The sequence below is a fragment of the Molothrus ater genome, chromosome 1 (genome assembly GCF_012460135.2).
Source record: "Molothrus ater isolate BHLD 08-10-18 breed brown headed cowbird chromosome 1, BPBGC_Mater_1.1, whole genome shotgun sequence".
Taxonomy (NCBI): Eukaryota; Metazoa; Chordata; class Aves; order Passeriformes; family Icteridae; genus Molothrus; species Molothrus ater.
The window spans coordinates 62,904,225-62,924,726 of NC_050478.2; the positions used below are offsets into that span (position 1 = coordinate 62,904,225).

General features: G+C 38.7%; 1 protein-coding gene across 1 annotated transcript; it reads left to right on the forward strand.

Moving 5' to 3' along the window:
* The first annotated feature begins 387 nt into the window (after positions 1-387).
* DEK (DEK proto-oncogene) lies at positions 388-17,705 on the forward strand. The gene is made up of 11 exons (XM_036395415.2): positions 388-566; positions 2,253-2,402; positions 4,088-4,189; positions 4,695-4,804; positions 6,609-6,703; positions 8,144-8,264; positions 9,323-9,505; positions 11,344-11,476; positions 13,755-13,903; positions 15,170-15,238; positions 16,186-17,705. The coding sequence occupies exons 2-11, from the start codon at positions 2,264-2,266 to the stop codon at positions 16,195-16,197; spliced, it is 1,113 nt and encodes a 370-aa protein (XP_036251308.1). The 5' UTR covers positions 388-566; positions 2,253-2,263; the 3' UTR covers positions 16,198-17,705.
* The last annotated feature ends 2,797 nt before the right edge of the window (positions 17,706-20,502 follow it).

A 20,502-nucleotide genomic window follows, 5' to 3' on the forward strand; every position in this document is an offset into this window, starting at 1 on the left:
CTATGTATAAAAGGAAAGTCTAGGGAGCGTATATTAATCACTGCCCAATTTAGGCAGGATAAGAGGTACGGATTCCTTATTTTAAAGTTTTTGAGGTTTGTGGGGTTTTTTTTGTTTTTTTTTTTTTTTTTTAAGCCGCTACAACTACAGACGGTGCCGCTTTTAAAAGGGAAAACGCACCGACGCACCGCTCACACCCCCCCGCCCCTCAGCGGGAGCGCGCGCCCGCCGCCGCGCGCGGCCTGACGTCACCGAGGGCGGGCGGGCGTGACGCGCACCCTCCCCTGCCCTCCCCGCGCCGGCGGGAACGCGGGCGCTGATTGGCCGCCGCCTTCCCGCTTCCTCCTCGCCGCCCGAGAACCCGCCATTTTGAAAACCTTGTTGATTCCGGGAGGGAGGAAAGAGGGAGAAGGAGAGGGAAAGGGCAAGAGTGGCTGCTGGCCGTAGCGCTGCGCCGCGGTGGGGCGTGTGTGTGTCGCTGCGCCCAGACCCGCCTCGTCCAGCTGTAACTGCCGCCTTCAGCTGCTGCCGCCGCGCCTGAGGAGGGAGCCGGGACTCGTGCTGAGGTGGGTCCTGCCGCCATGGCCGTAACGGCGCCCGAGAGCGGTCCCGCCTCGCCGCGCCCGGGCCGAGCGGGGACGGACTGCGACGAGGAGAAATGAAACGCGGCCGCCGCGACGCCGGGCTCCCGTCCCGCCCCACGGACACGCCGTGTGCGGGGCGCTTGTCACCGGGGCTGCCTCCGCCCCGGCCCCTGCCTGGGGTGTTTGCTGGGTCCCGCCGTGTCCTGCGGCGGGAGCGGGCCGGGCGCTCCTGAGCCCGGCTGCAGCAGGGAGGCGGTGGCGCCTTGGCGGCCGGCGCCACCGGGCGCTGCGCATCGCCGTCCGTTTGCCCCGACATCCAGCTTACAAATCGGGAACGGGGTATAGGTGTAAAGTCCTCATGTGAAAAGCCCCAGCCGAGAGCGGGAGACCCTCTCCCGATAAAGGTGGATCCCAGAACCCTTTTTCCCTAAGCAAAACGACGTCCCGAACCCAGGTGGTGGAAAGCTAAGAAGTCTCTTAACTTTCCCCCTTCAGTTCCCATTGAAAGGGGAAGGAAAGACAGCTTGTAGTGCTTCTCTTGCTTTTACTCATGCCTTCAAGTAAAATGAAAATGCCAGATTACTGAAGTGACAGATTATTTACTACAAATGAAATACTGGTAGTAGTACCCTGAAGGATATATTTTTCCCTGATGATTAAGCCAGGAAATTTAACTTTTCCCGTACTATGGGTAATAAATATTAACTCATGTTTTCTGTCATTTGGAACACGACTGATCTCTGGTACCTACTAATGCTGCACCTAAGCAGCAGATTTAAATGTTACTTATTGCACCTAATCTCTTGCAGATAATACTGGCTCTAGTATTGCAAAAAGAAAATGGTTAATTTTGTGAAATTCTGTTCCAGATCTAAACGGTGAAAATTTTTGAAAGCTAGAATTTAAAAAAAAGGAAACATATGGTTATCTTGCTCTATGGGATAGATGTTTTCTGTTAGTAGGTAACAGCCTGAAATGGTACATGTATAACTGAGATGTTTTAAAGTTTGCATATAGGCCACTTCAGGTGTTAAGAAAAGACTCTTAAATATGTGAAGTATGAAGCATTTATTCTTTTTTGCTGTAGATCTGTAAATTAAAACCCGGAAGTATTTTTATGCCTAAAGATGCAGCAGCTGTCTGGGTTATGAAAGCAGTATTAATTCTTTCCTGAATTGCTTGCAAGTTATTTTTTTTTAAATGTTTCTGTTCCCATTTCCCATCTAAATAAGTAACTTGTTTAAGTTAGTAGGAAACTTGTATGCATAGTTTACCATGATCAAGAATAAGTATTAAGTTTATAGGAGGGTGCAGTAAAATGGTGATATCTTAAAACACTGCAGTTTTTAATAGATAACAGTATCAGCTGCTTTGAGTGGGTGTTTCCGAATGCTTCACAAAAGCAGCTTGAAGACTTGTGTGTGAATAGTATTTATAACCTTTTAGAGTGTTCTTAACCAGACTAATTGCAGAATGGATGGTAACTTGTTCTGCAAAGTTGTGTGTATTGTGTGTATGCCAAACACCTTAGTGATTAGAGAATGTGAGCAATCACAGTACCAGCACACTGCTTCTGCTGCACAAGGAGATCATTTTTGAAAGCAAGATTCCTGTGTTTCTTATGGATGTTGTTCTGTTGATGATGGTTTCCCCTGACTCTTTCTACAGAAGCATATACCATGTCTTCTGTTGATTCATCAAAAGAAGATACAATGTCGTCAGAAAAAGTAGACGAGAAACAACCTGAAACTGAAAACAAAGCCGAGGAAAGTGATGAAGATGAAGAAGAGGAAGAGGAGGAAGAGGAAGAAGAAAAGGGTACTTTTTTTTTCCTTTTAATAAGTTGTTCTTTAATGAATGCCAAGCTATTGAATGCAGTCTCCTGCAATTCTGGCTAAGTGTACTGTCATTGAGGAGATTCCATGGTGCATCTGTCTCATGTGTCATCATAGCTTCCCAGTAGTCTATAGCAGGCAGTGCTAAAAACAGTGGTGCTGATTTCTCTCAGAAAAGATTTAAGGAATTGCCAGTATCCTGGACTTCTGTACTAGGGATTTTTTTGTTGATGTGTAAATTTTTCAATTTTTACAGTAAGTAGTGTCCCTTATCAGATTATTTTTTTGCCATTAACACTCTGAAGAGATCTGTGTTTGCAAAAGAGAAACTTGTAAGTGTTGCAGTAGTTTTGAAAACAACACAAATGTCTTGGCTTAACTACAGTGAATTAATTTTCTGGGTATCCAAATGTAATTATATTGGGTCAGCGGAAATTCCTTTAGACTAATTTTGGTAATAAAAAATTGTGGCAATATGAAAGGTTGAGCAAGCAAGGCCAGTTTTTTGTTGTGGCATGTAATTGAAGGTAGTCAAGGAGAACAAAACAAGATGAAGGAACTACTATGCAAGAATGTTAATTTCTATTGTGAACTCTCCAGGCATCTGTTTTCAAAAGGAAAGCATTTATGGAAATAGAGCTGTAATGTGGCACAGTGAAAACCAAGTCACTGATGCTCTTGGATCCTTGAAAGAGATGCAGTTTGCCTTTAGGAAAGGTAGTAGAAAGAAAACAGGTTTGGAAAACAGCGGAGTAATTAGCATTGGATTTTCAGAAAAAAATCTTTTTGCTCTGGTTTTGATTATGTTCATACAGGTTATGAAGCTACTTTTAGATGTTAAAGCCGGGACAGCCCATCTGTTTAGCTCTAAGGATAGTGTTATTTGAGGTCAACTGTTTTAGTATGAGGTGTTTAAATGAAGCTTTAGCTTTTTCTTCAGAGTGGTATTAAATGAGTGATGTGATGCAGGGTGTACGTAAAACAATTCAAATGTATTCATTAGTAAGCACTACCAGAATTACTGGGAATAATACTCTTGTTGTATTTGTGACACTTGTTATTGTGCCCTGCAGAGTGCTTCCCTGTGTTCCCTGGGATGGGTAGTACAGTCCCACTGCACTTGTGCTTCTGCCTCTCCTGCTGAAATGTGTGGTTTCTCCAATCCAGTAGTGGGAAACAAATCTGTATGCAGGCATCCTTGACTCTGCTTTTGCCCATCTGGTAGTACTATTCTTCTTCAGAGTGCTTTGTGTGGAGCTGTGTGTGTACTGACTGCAGCATCCAAGGAGAATGTGTAAACAGGGTCAGTTTTGTACCTGAAAAAGGCAGTGAAAGGAGAGAAGGATGGGTTTCTGAAAACACCTAGTCCTGCAGTCTCCGTCATGCCAAAGTTACCTTTAGAAATGTCTAAAGGTAATGTAAAGTTACCTTTAGTCTTGTCTTCAAGGTTACCTTGTGGTGAAGAACTAGAGAGGCTTCTAGTTATGTATGTGCAGCTCCATAGAATCACATTGGCTTATTAGCCAAAGGTCTGAAAGTGTCATGGTACCTGCTAATATCATCATCTGGTTTTGATTTGCTATTTCAAAGAATCAGTGTTGTGTTGCCTGTCACTTCAGTCAGATCTGCAATGAAGAATATTGTGTTTAAGGAAGCTTTCTTTTGCAGAGAAGAGTCTCATTGTTGAAGGAAAAAGGGAGAAGAAGAAGGTTGACCGACTGACCATGCAAGTGTCCTCACTGCAGAAGGAACCTTTTACAATTACACCGGGTAAGCTTGACTTCTCACATACAAATTGTGAGCGTTAGCAATGATAATGAAAACTCTAAAAAGATGAAATTACTAATTTGTTGTAGGTGAGACCTAGTTTACAAGTCATGATCCTTCTTAAAACAATAAGGCTACTATATGAAATTACTCTTTTATTCTGTAGCATCAGTTTAAACTGTAAAAGTTAATAATGATATTTGAGCTTACTTGGAATAGGACCTTTGGTACCTCACCACTACTAACAAAGGCAAGAACAGCCAGAATATAAAGAAATGCCAAATTCTTGTACCCTGATCTAAGTAGTATCAAGTAAGGCAGGTAAAGAGCCTGTCAGGATGCTGAACTGATAGGATAAGGCCTGCTTAATATTTGACCTATTATAATGTCTAATGCTGGTTTTAAGTAACTTCTTTGCTAAAAAAAAAAAAGTAGAAACTTTAAGTTATAAACATATAGGTAAATACAAATGTGATGAAATAGCATAAATTATTTTAATTGTTTTCAGGTAAAGGACAAAAACTCTGTGAAATTGAGAGGATACAGTTCTTTCTGAGTAAAAAGAAGACAGATGAACTTAGGAACCTGCACAAACTCCTCTACAACAGGCCAGGCACTGTAAGAATTTCAATCTTGTATATCCATTAGTTCTCACGTATAGTGAAAATGTTTGTAGTGCAGTTTTTTACACTTGCACATATTGATCTATTTCTTAAGTGTTATTTATTACAAGCTATTTAGAAAATGGGTATTTGCAGGACCAGTTAAGTAAGTCTCCTCCTTTTAACTCCTATAAAATCTCTTCCTATAAAAATCCTGTGGCAGGGTATACTAAATCAAAAGTCTCTTGAATGTAGATTTGATTTTTTTTTAATGGGGGAATAGTGGATTACCTTACAAGGATGAGCTGGAAATAATTTATGGTTCACATGCTAAAAGCTGCTGACATGCAGATAACACTCAAAATACTCTATGTATTAATACATTGCTGCTTTTCTACTATTTTTCTCTTTGTTTGTACTAAGCAGTAGAAAGCTAAAGGTGATAAAAATCACTATTAGGATTTTATATATAACAGTTTTCCTAAGATAATTACAATATTATATTGTCCATTTTGTATTTAAGGATGACACTTAAAATATAAAGGCAAGTCTTTCTTGGAGTGGTTTATGTATCACTGATTGTGCCTATAATTTCAGAGAAATTATGACCCGTTTTCCTTGCTAATGGAGGCAAAATGTGAAATTGAGGCGGATTTACATGTACTATTTATATATGTTTACTATAACTATTGGAACTTTTAAAAATACCTTTGTGTATTTTGGAGACTTGGTGTGCTAGCTCTAATTCTCAGACCACTGCTTCCAATGCAATGTTTGTTTAAATGGCAAATAATGATCTCTTGCCACGAGTATTCAAAAAAAGAATAGATCAGTATGGTTTCAGTCAAAACTATATTTAATCAGAGTTTTGGGGAACTCAGAATGCTGTTTAATATAGTGAAGGTCGGATTTTGTTTCATATACACATATTTATTTGTGTGTGCTTTTAATTGTAATTAACACTTTGATTAAAATGTACTAGTATCACCTGCAAATTTTCTTAAGGTGCTGAACAAAGCTCTTTGGAAAAGGAGCTCAGCTTTGGTAAAATTATAAACTAATGGAGTAACAGCAGAAACAAAATTTTTAGAACTATTGAAAGCTAGTTGAAATTATTCTTGATAGTGTTATAAAGATCTCAGAAGATAGAGAGATCTGGGGTTGCTTTTTAACAACTTTGGGGTTTTTCTTGCAAAAGGAGATGAAGTGAAAACAAAACTTAAATACACTTCTGATCTTGATGGGAGCAATTTTCCCATTATAAGGGTTGTTGCAATGAAAGTTCAGCCCAGATCAGACATCAGGTGTAATGGTAGAAGTTGTAGATTGGGTGGTACATAAATGCAAAAATTGGTCCTACTAATAAGAGGTTCAAAAATACAGTCATGGTCCTATGTAAGACTTCAGAATAGCTAGTAAAGTAAATCTACTTCAGCAGATTGTAGAATAAAAAATAAAATTCCCTATTTTGTAACAAATTATGTGATACAAAGCATGTAACAAGCTTTATAATGTTGTAGTTTTGCAAACCTGTAAGTCATCATGCAGTACATTTTAAATGAGCTTGAAATGGCAGGTGACTTTGTCTACTATGTTATTAAAACTACCACGGTCACAAGAAGTTGAACTTAATTGTTGTAGTTTGTCTGTCATGAGATGAGTAAAGGCATAATCCATGTAGGTTATAACTTAAAAGGTGTAGCTCTGTCAACAGAGAATAAAATGTTAGGACATTTCTTGTATGAGAGGTTAGCAAATGTAATTTGATGAAATCTTTTAAACTGCTTGCAATGAAAAGTAATCTGTCTGCTCTGTTCTAGGTTGCATCCCTAAAGAAGAATGTGGGTCAGTTCAGTGGGTTTCCCTTTGAAAAAGGAAGTGACCAATATAAAAAGAAGGAAGAAATGTTAAAAAAGTAATGAAAAAAAGTAACTCTTGATAGTTAACATAGCTTGACTCATGTTTTGCACTCTATTTTTTTCCTTTCTTTCTTCTACAATTTTACTTGAGATTAAAGTTGAACTATAAGCCCGGTGGCTGTTTAGTAGAGCTCTACAATTTTTTTTCTAAGCTCATTTTAATCACACAAACTGGTCTCTTAAGACAGCTTAAAATGTATTAAAAGTTATATTGTGAACATTTTATTCACAATTCCTACATTCCTAACTTTAACTATTGCATACTAATTATTAGATTCTTCTGCCAAGTGAGAGGAAGGCATTATTTCCCTGGGGCAAGCATAGTGTTGTGAACATATTGTACTTTATTCATGATGCAAACCTGCATCCTTCTCTGCCTCAAAATCTTCCTCCTTCAGAATCAAAGCCATTTCTGCTTATTATATATGAAATATACTAGAATTGCCATAGCAACTAGTCTCAGAAACTTTTTTTTTTTCCTGGCTCCCTTCATAAGTTGCTTTTCCATCAACAGGAGAAGCTGCTGCAACTTAGTTTTAGCTGCCCTGAAAGGGTTTAAAATGCCCTTGCATATTTGTGTAGCTAGTTGTAACAAATGAAAGAACTAGTAACATCTACACAATATATTCTAAAACTTAGGAGTTTTTTTAGTGCCTGTTTGCTGATAGTGGAAAGGCTTCCAGAATTTGGAATTTTTAAATTTTTCTTCCTCAGAAATGCAGTTTTTCAGGACTATGGTTTGTCAAATATGTGGGAATCTACAAGATAAACTCTATCTCCTGATGGGAGTTTTGACCATTTCCCAAAGGTTTAATTGGCTAATTCCCCTTATCAAAAAAAAATGCTGCAAAATAAAGTAATTTTGCACAATTTTTTTCTTATTTTCCATATGAAACAACTGCTAGCAGCAAATATTCTGAAACCTGGTTGCTTTGGGTTGCAAATGAAAGTGCAGAGCCCTGTGTGCTTGCCTACTGTGATAGCTTCTGCTGCCATTTGTAGCTGTGTAGAACACAAACTGTTGATCAGTTTCTTAATTTGTTTTGCCTCTGTGGTTGATTTCTGCCCAGTCTTTACACTGCATGCATATTTTAACAGCATTGAACAAGATGAACAAAAGTCAATATCTACTTTGCAGAACTTTACTATTCAGGCTATAGATCATAAAGAATGTAATACTTTTTTACTGTGATTACTTAATTTCTTTAAATATCCTGTTATACAGACATACAGATTTGGGAATTCTGTTTTATTTTGCTTCATGTAATATAGTGGTGATTCTTTGCTTGACCATAGATAAGACTGGAAGTGTAGTTGACTGTGTATATATATTGTCAGGTGGCCGACACAAACCAGACAGCAGCTTCTAGCAGTCAGATGTTGATTGTTTAGTATGTGATACTGAATCTTTTCTTTTTTTTTTTTTTTTCCTACAGATTTAGAAATGCAATGTTGAAAAGTATCTGTGAAGTTCTTGACTTGGAAAGATCAGGAGTCAATAGTGAGCTCGTAACCAGAATATTAAACTTCCTTATGCATCCAAAATCTTCGGGCAAGGTGAGATACAGGTTGTTATGCTTGCTTTTATAGCTCTGTTCTGATAGAAAATGTATCTGTTCTCTATTGCTCATTGTTTGCTTGTTTCCAGTGATAATACAATTTCTGTTCTAACTTACTGAAGGAGGAATGACTTGTTGAAAGAGAGTAGTTCTACTACTGCAAGCATCCATAATGGGGTGAGGGCTTAAGTAGAAATTCTGTTTACATATGGGTGTACCCATTACACACTGATAATGCACAGAGTGTGAGTTCAACACATGGAGCTAATTAGGATATCCATTCCCAAATACCAATTAGCCTCTGCTTTGTGGGTGGAGGAGAATAGATACATGAAAGGACAGGAAAACCAAGCTTCAGATGTTACCTGTGTTTGCTGTATTTAGCAAATGTATGTTATCACATTTGGACATCACCAAATGGAATTTCTTGCAGGGTACAAAACCAGTCCACTAGACTCAGAGTGTCACTGCCAAGACTGCTAAACTCTGTTGTTAATCTTCTAGGACTTTCAGCTTTTAATCTAAAAGTAATACTAAAATAGTTGCACTGTTGCTCAGGAAACTAAATCTATTCCCAGCAAACACTCTGAGGTGATGTGAATAAGGGCTCAGCAAGCTGCTTTAGAGACACAGAGTTGCAGCAAAATGCGGGTTTGCATTAGATGTGACAGAATTCTTGCCTTTAAGTCTTCTGAGTTGTCAGCTGACTTGTTACCAAAAGAAAAGGCTTGTTTTATGGATTGGTAGGTAAAAGAACAATCTAGAAGTAACTTTTCTTGCTTCCCTCTCTAACGCCCAGTCATTGAAGATTTGTTTGCTTAGGGAAGGGGTGCACTTAGCTTAGAACTGAAATTTCATTTTGCTCAAGTCTGTCTCAATAGTGAATATTTGCTTGCTGCAAAATATTATGACTTAACACAACCCAGGACTATTTTATGTACATTTAAGACATCTCCATATTTGTTTACTATTCTTTGATGTGATTGGAAAGTATTTATCTTTTTAAAATTCACTTTTGTATTCTTACTTGGATTACACACATCTCTTGTCTCTCAGCCATTGCCAAAGTCCAAAAAACCACAAAGCAAAGGTGGCAAAAAAGAGCGCACTAGCTCTGGAACAACAAGAAAAGCGAAACGTACCAAGTACCCAGAGATCTTGTCAGATGAATCCAGTAGTGAAGAAGATGAAAAAAAGGAAAAGGACGAGTCTTCAGAAGAAAAAGAAAGTGAAGATGAGGTAATGAGTTGTTTTGTTTGTTTTTCAACATTATGTCATTGCTATGAATTGGTAACTCTTGGAACACAGAGTTGGGGAGCAAGTGATATTTAACTGAAAGTAAAGGGAACACATCTGCAATTTAGAAGAGGTTTTCTTAAATTCTGAGTGTGTGAATTTCTTAAATTCTGAGTGTGTTGAATTTAGAGAATCATTTAGATAAAAGGCAAAAGTTCTGGTTCTTGTGTGTATGTATGCACCTTATAAAACCATTTCCTATGTGTCATTTTGGGGCAGCCAGGATTGCTAATTAATTGATTGCATTTCTTATATCATCTTGTGATGATTTTATTATAATTTCATAATGCAGTGTTTGATTTGATACCTAGGAATTAACTTTGAGTTCAGTAGGAGTCACTGATCACTGACCTACCTGACTACATTGCTTTGGGATCTTGTTTCCATATTCCTCCTGGATTTTGTATCTTAAACTCTCTCTTCAGGTTTTGTGTCTTAAAGTAGACAACATAGTAGGCAGCCTTAGAAAGATCCCTGCAATCTCTGAAGTGTCTTAATCTCATTGTATTTTGTGGGTTTTTTTAAACTTTCTGCATACTAGATGAGAAGCATCAAATCATGGAATAGTTTGGGTTGGAAGAAACCTTTTAAAGGTCATCTAGTCCTGCATTGAGCAGAGACACCAGCTGGATCAGGTTGCCTCATTCAACCTGGCCTGGGATGTTTCCAAGGATGGGCATTCACAGCCTCTCTGGGCAACCAGTTTAAGTGTTTCACCACCTCATTGCAAAAGAAATTCTTCCTTATTTCTCCTCTAAATCAACACGCCTTCAGTTTAAAACCATTATGCCTTATCAGACCCCTGCAACAAAGTGCAATTGGTCAAACTGCTGGTGTCCAAGAAAGTTCTTTATGGAAGCTATGGAACCCTTGGCTGTCATATATGGCCACTGTTCACTTGGGTTACATTCTCTGTTGAAATGGAAGTGTGACAGGCTGTTAGGTTAATAGCCTGAGCTATTGGAAATAGTAGCAATCTTTTGTTGAAAGGCAGTTAATGTAACTTAACAGTTTGTTTTGTTGGGGTCATTTTGATAGGTGTTGGGTTTAATGTTAAAAGGAAATGTTCAAAGAATTTCCTGTGCCTCCATGGAGCAACCTTAATTCTTACTGTACTTTTTTCTTTACTTATAAACAGCAGAATTGAAAGAGGGCTGAAATATTAAAAGTTGACATATGTTTTAATTTCTTCAGGAAAACAGGGTTTCTACTGTGAGGAGAGGAATATCTTTTTCAGAGGCAGTTGTGGTCATATTTCCAAGAACTCAGTTATTTTTTAAAAAACCCCAAAAATCTAAAACCCTCCAAACAAACAAAATTCTAACAAACAAAAAGGCCTAACAGTAAGCTCCATTGATCTAACTGGGTCATCTTTGCTTTCTTTCAAAAGGCGGGAGTTAGGCATGTCTGCAATGGCTGAGTGGACTGAAGTCTTCAGAAAGTGAAGTCTAGGTGTATGGATTAAAACATAATTATTTCAAAAGCACTGCTTTGTCAAATTAGTTTGAAAATAGGACTTGATGAAATGGAAGATACCTATTTGTACAGCTTTAAGATAGCAGAATTTTAAAAAGAGTTAGGTTTATGACAGCTTTTGATATACTAGAGTTAGAAGGATGTAGGCAGTGTTTTGCTGCACCAGCTTTGTTGGAAACTTAGGCATGGAATGGCTGGAGTTAATTGTCCTTGGAGTGGAAAATTTTCCTTTCTGGAAAAGAGATATGAATTGTTGAAGTAATACACACATTACTTTAATTTTCTGATTTTTTTTTTTTTTGTAGCCCCCAAGAAAAGCATCTAAAAGAGAAAAATCTAAAAAGACGACTTCTAAAACCAAGAAAGCTGTGAAGGGTGCAAATGTCAAGAAGGCAGACAGCAGCACTACTAAGAAAAACCAGAACAGTTCTAGAAAAGGTAAATGCTTTAAATCTTTCATCATACATTGCTCTGTAGCTTAACTGGCATGCTTATTAGAAAGCAAGCTTTTGCACCTTAGTGTGAAAGAAAATGGAATTTGGTATATTGTTGGTTTTCTACTTGATGTTTCTTTCCTTGAAACAATAATTTAAAAAGCTGTTGGTTTGGATATATTTCATGCATTTCCTGCTGTCATGCTGCTGAGCATGTGTATGGTTTTTATTTGCATACAAACTGAAAGTATCAGCCAAGTTCTCTATTTTGCTGGAAGAATAATTGGTAAAGTTCTGTTTGGGCCTCTATATTGTCTTTATGCGAGTCTTGTAATTGATCCAGTGGTGTGTATCCCATGTGTGTATCTTTGGTTCAGCAGCTTGATACAAGGTTTTTGTTAACATAGAAATTGTTTTCTCCACGCATCCTGTTGCAGTTGATTTTCTCATATCTCAGGATGTGCATAAAGGGTATACAGACACTGAGTTTCTAGTAAAGATTGCAGTAGTGAGGGTGGGGACAGGGTTGTCTTGCCAAGCAGATTTGCTGAAAAGGGCCTGGCCAGGGGCAGATGGTTCTTGCAGACAGCTCATGGAGGCCATTCAGCAATGGGCACTCCTGATAAGGAGCACTGACAGCACTCAGGGCTCTTGCAGCAAGCATGGGGCTGGTGGCTCAGGGAAGTGACTGGCACCCTGTTCTGCACTTGTGAGCTGACATTGGCAGCAGTGTCCAGCTCTGGGCTCCCTGGAGCAAGGCAAGCATGGACATCATGGAGTGAGTCCAGTGGAGGGGCACCAAGATGGTGAGGGGGCTGGAGCACAGGGTGGAGGAGGGAAGGCACAGAGAGCTGGGCCCATTCAGCCTGCAGAAGAGATGGATGAAGGGAGATCATCCTGCAGCCTGCACCTCCCAAATGGGAGAGTATGGGGAAGGCAGGGCCAGGCTCTGCTTGGAGGTGCACAGGGAGAGGATGGGAGGCAACAGGCCCAGGTTGCCACCAGAGACCCTGTAGTTATTTGTTAGGGGAGAAACTTCACCATGTGGGTGGTCACAGAAGTGGGGCCTGGAGGAGCAGTGGACTCCTCATTGGTGGAGATGTTTGGACATCAGCCTGGCAGGTGCCCAAGTAACCAGCTCCATGCTGGTCCTGTTCCAAGTAGCAGCTTTGGTACCAGATGATCTCCTGAGGTCCTTTTCTACCTTAAATTCTCTGACACTCTGCGATAGCAGCCAGGTCTATCGCAGTTGTAGTCTGAGTTACTGATGCAGTTTATATCCATACTGCAAAGGTACTTCCTTTAATGCTGCCCTTGGCATATACATGCTACAGCAGAAGCATCAGGTCACATTAATTACCCTTCTTGTCAGTGCTTTGCTGAAAGGTGCAGGTGAGCTCTTGGACACAGAAGGGTGCTCAATTTCTTTCATTGCCTTATTTCTCAGCAGAGTAACTGGCCTGTGCTGAACTCAGTATATTTTCAGTTTGACTTCTAAATGTGGCTGTGTTGTGTGTACATCTTATTTTGTCATCAGCATATATATTTACACACAAATGTTATATATGTGTTTATCCTGTAAGTTATGTAATATATTTGTAATTTCTTATTTACTCCTCCTGCATTTCTGTTTCCAGTTTAAGTAGGTCATTCTGTAAGGTCATTATCTAGTTTGTTTGGCAGCTGCTCTGAATTTTGTCCTGTTGGCAGTAGAGGAACTGAGTGGATGTTGGAATCATTCAGTCTAATTCATTTTCTGCTGGAAAAGATTGTATTAGTGTCCTGTGCCCCTTCCCTTAATTTCATTTACGAAGTTCTCCCTATTTGTTCTCTTCTCATGGTGCTTTCTGATACTAAGTTGGCAGAATTACATTGCAAAATTACAAGAGCCTAGTGTGCAACACTGCTAGGGGAAAAGAAGAAATATAAACTCCTTTTTAAAGGAAATAATTACTTTTTATTTTCTTAGGGCCATAATGCCTGAAATAGAATTGTTGTAGTAAGTCTTTTTCATTAGTTTGATACATGAAATTAGTCCCATACCTTTTAGAATTCTTGTTGATTTGTAAACTGATGGTTCATCAGTAATTACACAGATTCATAAATAAATGTAGTACTGATGGCATTAGCTTTGTTTTTAAGTGGATAGTCTAGCAAGATGTCTATTTTAAAGGAAAACATCTGGATTGGATGTTTGTTGAAAGTTCTGAGGCTTCTATTTTTAAGGAAGAAAACAGACGAACTGAAAACCTATTACAATGCAATTTGTTCTTCTTATTTAGAAAGCGAGTCTGAGGATAGTTCAGATGATGAACCTTTGATTAAAAAACTGAAGAAGCCACCCACAGATGAAGAACTGAAGGAAACTGTCAAGAATTTGTTGGCCAATGCAAATTTGGAGGAGGTTACAATGAAACAAATCTGCAAGGAAGTAAGTACAATTTTGTAGTCTCTTTATAGGTAGTGGATTGTTTGTGAACTGACTTTGATCATCATTTCAGAATGAAGGCTTCTACACTGTTGTTGCAAAACTAAATAGTTTTGCGTTGGTTTATTTACTTGCTGATAGCTATAACAATGAGAGCTTTTTTTTAGATATGCAACACTGATATCAGCATTAAAAGGGAAATATTAAATTTAGCTACCTGGGATGTAGCAGTATTAGCTCCAAAGCAAGTGCCATGTGTGACAGTGCAAATAGCCGACATGTTTAGACAGTGCAGCAGCTTTGCTGCTGTCCATAGGGGAGGACTGTCCCCTGTGCTCTGTACATTTCTGCTGCTCACCTTGCACACTCCTTCTTCACAGTTCTCTTTATAAGTCCATTCAACTGTCTCTTATCAGCATCTATCAGAATAGTTCTCAGCTGAGTTAGTGAGTTGAATCAATTCAGCAAGAAATCCATTAGTTGTCAGAACAGGTGGGAACCATGTGGCCAGAAAAGGGAAGGGTGGGGAGAAGTGACCAAAACAAAAACAGTTACCTTTATATTTTCTGGTCAGCTCACATGTTTGGTTTTCCTGGGAATTTCAAGATGTTGTCTTGAGAAAACTAAACCCGAAGTTATGAGAAAACTGTAGGTAACTTTTTTTCATATGTATAGTCATTCTTGAAGTCTGAAATTTGGCATGCTGAAATAAAATACTCTGAATTGCTTGTCAGTGTTGGCATCTGGTTTTTGTTTGTTTGGTCCTCTCCCACTCTGTTAACCAAAGAGTAATTGTACAATAGCACTCAAATATTTTAACTCTTCTCGTAGTCTCTTGAAAAGATCACAGTTTTACTTATTATCAAATACCAAGGCTTATTTATTTTTCATTAATTGTTTGGCTTCCTACACTAATGCAGGGCTATCTGACTACTAAGAGAGCATTTAAAACAAAAAATGGAGAATTCTTACTTGTGTGACATGGCAAGCTAGGTATTTCAATTTGATATGAAAAATTACAGTACCAGTTCAGTCAGTGACCAAACATAAAAGAATACATGCATTTAAATATTTGTGTGGTCAAAATAAAGAAGAAAAATAAGCTTGTGTCTTCCCCTAATTAACAGAGGGCGTTTTGGCAGTTGTGGTACTAGATGTACCAACATAGGTTTTTGCCCTAATTTCAATTAAGCCTCTTCTACTCATACCATCTATTGAATGAAAGTAATTTGAGGTTTATGTTTTTGTTTTGTTTTTACTTTTCTTTAGGTGTATGAAAAATATCCTAGTTATGATTTATCTGACAGAAAAGACTTCATTAAAAAAACAGTCAAAGAGGTAAAGACTTTATCATTTAGAAAATACTCTGGGTTGGGGTGGGGTTTTTTCCCTTCAGCTTGGCATGGCATCCTCTTACACCAGTTTTAATAGCTTTTTGTATAATATTGAAAGTTTAGTGCTCACCTAAACCTTTGATGTTTTGGTTCAGCCTGTAGAAGAGATGGATGAAGGGGGATTATCCTTGTGTTTCCCTCTTTAAAAAAATAATTGCTTCAGATTTTCTTAGCATGCCACTACTACTATTATGTATTTCTTTGGTAAGCATAACTAGAATTAAGGTTATCACAGTTTTTAATGACTTGTACTCCAAAAGCTCTGAATTTGCTTTAAATTACAACCTTGGCTACAAGATGCACTCTGATTCAGGCTCTGGCCACGTACATTCATAGATAACACATAAGGTTGTACAAGCTCAGCAGACCTGTCAGATAAGGCAAAAGAGAATAAGGACAGATAGCTTTTCTCTATCCTGGTGGTACAGTTATGATGATGTTGCCTTTGAGTTTGCTGTGCTGAAGATCAGGCCTTATCTACTGTACTTATGATAGAGGGTTTATTGTCCAATCTGAGCTTTGTAATTTGTAAAGAAAAATTGTATTTCCTTACTTTTGCTTGCCCTGAAACTAAAAATGGAACCATAGAAGTGAGGTTCACTTAGTGTAGTTAATAAAGTAACTTCATTTTCTTGTGTCTTCACTCAGAGATGTTGATACATAACTATCTAGAATTGCTGTGTCTATGTCTTGTGCATAGACAAGCATGATAGTGTCCTGTGTCAGTATCAGCAAAGGCATGAGAGGGCAATTTGTCTGCTCTAGGGATGGTTTTGGGTTTTTTGCGATAGCAAGAGGAGAGTGTATTTTCATGATAATTTGATACAAAAGGAGACGTTATATGTGATTGCATTGAAAAAAGGGAGAAAACTAATGCATTTCTCTTTTCAGTTGATTTCATGATCTGATTTGACTGTGGGAAATGAAGATTCCTGGGTTTTTGTTTCCGTGGATTTGAAGATCTGATAGGCACCAGCAAAAGGAATGTGTCTTACCCTTGTATTTTTAGTCAGATCTAATTCTGCTGATCTAATGTTAAGAGTGTTAATGTAAATTGCTTTGTGTGGTTTTTTTTGTTGTTAAACAGAACTGCATTTGATGCAATTTTTAGTTGAACATACTTAAAGTTTCATGCATGGCAATAAATGTTCCCTTTTTATAGTTTTGTACATTTTGAATTGTATTGTATAACTAGATTCATTAGAGCCATCATAGCTTTTTAGCGTGGATTACCAGCGTACAGGCGATTTTAAAATTGACTAAGATGAAAGCTGCTTATCTACACATATACATGCAGAGACTGGAATATTGCAGTATTGGTTACAAAGATATTTTGAATACATATTAATTCTGAAAATAAGAGTTAGTCACATATAAATCTCTTTTATATTCTGATACATTCTACACATACAGAATTATTCTGAACCTGGATTACAGTCTTGCATGTGTAGGGCACTGAAAGAACTCTCACAGCATGGTAACTAATTGGCAGATAGATGTTATTTTTGTACTTTCAAAAAGCTTTTTGTTGTGTATATAAAGTTATTTCAAATTTCTTTTGTGCAAATCAGTTTTTTAATCTTGATATCTTTGAATTTATGACATGAAATGTCAGTGTTCAGCAGTGAGGCAGTGATAACAAGTGGTGTGCAGAAGTTTCATGAAAATGAGCTGAGGTTTCATGATGTTTGTCTCATTTTACCTTGTACAAAAACTAAACTGTAGGTTTATACCTGTAGTTTAACTTTATACAGAGACTACAGACATTGTTTCAATGTCTTGGATGTAGTAAATAAAATCCCTCCAAAGGCAATAGGAAAATTTCTAGCATCTAACAAGTGGGTATCCAAGATATACAGCTGGAGGCTTGATAGCTTTGGAAATCCACAGTAGGGCTTCCAAATCAGACAGCACTGATGTGAACATGTGTTTAACCTCTCTTCTGTATGGGAAAGCTTTTCTGAACCTGACCTTCATTGCCCCAGCATGAACAATGGTACTTGTAAGCCTGCAGTCTTTAACTGTGGCTGGCAGCTTTTAGGATCAAAGCAAGCTCTGTCCATAAGTTTTTGTTTAGGCTTTCTCCATACACCTTGTTTCTAATATGGGAAGTCCTACACTTAAAAACATGAAACTAAGAGCTGCCAGAGTGTGGGCTGCCATTCACACCATGAGCACGGAATCCCTCTGACTAGTATTCCTGGAAAGACAAAGTGTATTTTTTTGAATTTTATTATTGTACAGTTGAGAAATAAGGGTTCATAAATTATCTAAATTCCAAAAATGTTCAGCCAGTTAGACTGTTGATCTTACACAGAGTTTCGAATTTCTTTGCGTGTAATCATTTATAATAAGGCTGAATGTAATGGGGATTTTTTGTATTCAATAAATGTCTTTCACAAAAATATAAATCAGTTTTAATCTAATATTTGCTTACATGTATAGTAAAAAAAAACCTATACAGGAACATGGTTGGTTGTCTTTATCTCATATTGGCTTTTCTACTTGAGAAGACACTATTGCTGAAATGTATGTCCTTGCACCAGAATTTTATATCTTCTGTGAGATTGGTTTGTGTTTTGTTTTGATTTTTTTGTGGGTTTTTGTCTCTAACTGTCTCAGCAAAAAGAACACTTTTTAATTTGCAATTTAAAACATCAAAAATTTCCAAGTCAGTCTTAAAAGCAGAAATTTACTTTTATTAAGTGTTGGTGTTATACAAATACTTGAACTGCCTTTTGATTTTTATGTAAATGTACTAGCCGGTTTTAATTATATGGGTCAGGAAGTGTTTTTACGATTCACAACTCCAAAGTATAAATATTTTTTTAATAATTTAAATTCTAATGAAAACTTAGAAAAGGATAGCATACTTCTATTTATTGTATATATGCAATAGTTGCCACTTTGGAATTGCACAGATGGAATGGAAATGAACTTGACATTCTTCAAATGCTTTGTTTAAATCTTTTAACAACTCAGTCCTCAACAGAAAAGAGGACTGCCTGTGTGCTTGCTGATCCATCCCAGTCTGGCTGCAGCTGATACAGGATTCCAGTTCTTTCTGCAACTGGGAGAACGGCTTCAAGATAGTACTAAAAGGTAAATAAAATATCCTGCTTATCCTGATGCTGTTGGATTAGAAGCACATCTGTTCAAGGATCTAAATCCTGTTCACAGACTCTCATAAAAGTAGAAATGGCTTAACTGGATGAAAGATAACTGAATAAATTGTTCAGGCATGTGCCTTCCAGATGCTTAAGGTAATGCCCTGACCATTGTACTCTAGAGAAAAATAGTCCTAACCATCTTGATTTGATTGACTTCCAGCATAATTCATACAATCCAGTGTGTTGGTTCCTCTTTTTGGTTAGACTTTTGGTATTCAGTATTTTAGTTGGTGACTAGCAAAACCACAAGTTAATCTGAATGATTTGCAGGTGTAAACAGCTGTTCTTATGAGCACGTTTGGCAACAGTGTATGGGGCCTGTAGGAGAAGGAAGATGGAGAGGGCTAGGTGGGAAGAAGATGAGTAATTTGGAGTGAAAAGAGGTTACATGCATTTAGAGTTATGTGGTAACCCATAGTATAGTGGTTAGGCATACCTAACCAATATGAAATTACAAAGACACAGCTGTAAATTCAATTTTTTTTCCAAAAGCTCTAGACTAACAGCCTTCTTGGACCTGAGCAGGCTGTTTATAGGGTCTGTAGTCTTTCTATGTTATCCTGTTACAAGGCACATGACAAACCAAGATCTAAGAATTGTCTGAGTTTATATCAGCCACTGCTCAGCTGTACTTGAAAATAACCTTTTTGGAGGCCAGTACTTAATCTGGAGAAATAAAGCCCCTGGCTGTCACCATAGTGATTCAAGTAAAGTTTATTATTAGCTCTTCTGTTTCAGAGAGAGGGTGGCTCATGACCACTTGGGCAGATCTAATCTTCCTTGTTTCCCAATGAGAAAGTTGACTATAATAGAGGAGCTTAAACTGGACTAGATGAAAACATCCCTGAAATTACTTCTGGTGGTTTTTATTTAGGGAGAAGAATGGAAAAATCTCTAAGATACCAGAATACTGTCTAAAAACTTGCAGTAAGAAATGAAGTAAAATCAATACTCCGTGTTGTTTTCCTTCTGCAAGGAAATGTTTCTCCTGCCTTTGGGCTCAGAAGTATTTATTAAACCAAGATGCTGGAAATTACAGGTCTAAAGGTTTATTCTTGGCTTGCAGAAGAAAGGGGCTGACAGGCATCTCATACAGGTTAACAGAAGCAGAAACAGCATCCTTTCTGGGACAGAGTATCTCCACTGAACAGTGAAGGTTGGGACAGAGTTGTCTTGCCAAGCAGATTTGCTGAAAAGGGCCTGGCCAGGGGCAGATGGTTCTTGCAGACAGCTCATGGAGGCCATTCAGCAATGGGCACTCCTGATAAGGAGCACTGACAGCACTCAGGGCTCTTGCAGCAAGCATGGGGCTGGTGGCTCAGGGAAGTGACTGGCACCCTGTTCTGCACTTGCGAGCTGACATTGGCAGCAGTGTCCAGCTCTGGGCTCCCTGGAGCAAGGCAAGCATGGACATCATGGAGTGAGTCCAGTGGAGGGGCACCAAGATGGTGAGGGGGCTGGAGCACAGGGTGGAGGAGGGAAGGCACAGAGAGCTGGGCCCATTCAGCCTGCAGAAGAGATGGATGAAGGGAGATCATCCTGCAGCCTGCACCTCCCAAATGGGAGAGTATGGGGAAGGCAGGGCCAGGCTCTGCTTGGAGGTGCACAGGGAGAGGATGGGAGGCAACAGGCCCAAGTTGCCACCAGAGACCCTGTAGTTATTTGTTAGGGGAGAAACTTCACCATGTGGGTGGTCACAGAAGTGGGGCCTGGAGGAGCAGTGGACTCCTCATTGGTGGAGATGTTTGGACATCAGCCTGGCAGGTGCCCAAGTAACCAGCTCCATGCTGGTCCTGTTCCAAGTAGCAGCTTTGGTACCAGATGATCTCCAGAGTTTCTGAGTGTAAGAGGATGTTGATGTGATGTAACTTGCCCTGCCCTTTCACCTGACCTCATTCACTGCACTGCACTATTTCACTTACTTCTGACCTAAGTGTTAGACAACTAGGCCAAAAGGAAAAACATACCCGCTGTTTTGGTTTTTTTTTAAGTATTGTAATTTTTATAGCGAGTATGATGTAATCTGCTGATTTGTACA

Bases quoted from the DNA above. Each gene is read 5' to 3' on its own strand.
- DEK (XM_036395415.2), top strand. From the start codon at position 2,264: ATGTCTTCTGTTGATTCATCAAAAGAAGATACAATGTCGTCAGAAAAA. The intron at 2,403-4,087 runs GTACTTTTTTTT...TTTCTTTTGCAG, and splicing joins GGAAGAGGAAGAAGAAAAGG to AGAAGAGTCTCATTGTTGAA. The intron at 13,904-15,169 runs GTAAGTACAATT...ACTTTTCTTTAG, and splicing joins TGAAACAAATCTGCAAGGAA to GTGTATGAAAAATATCCTAG.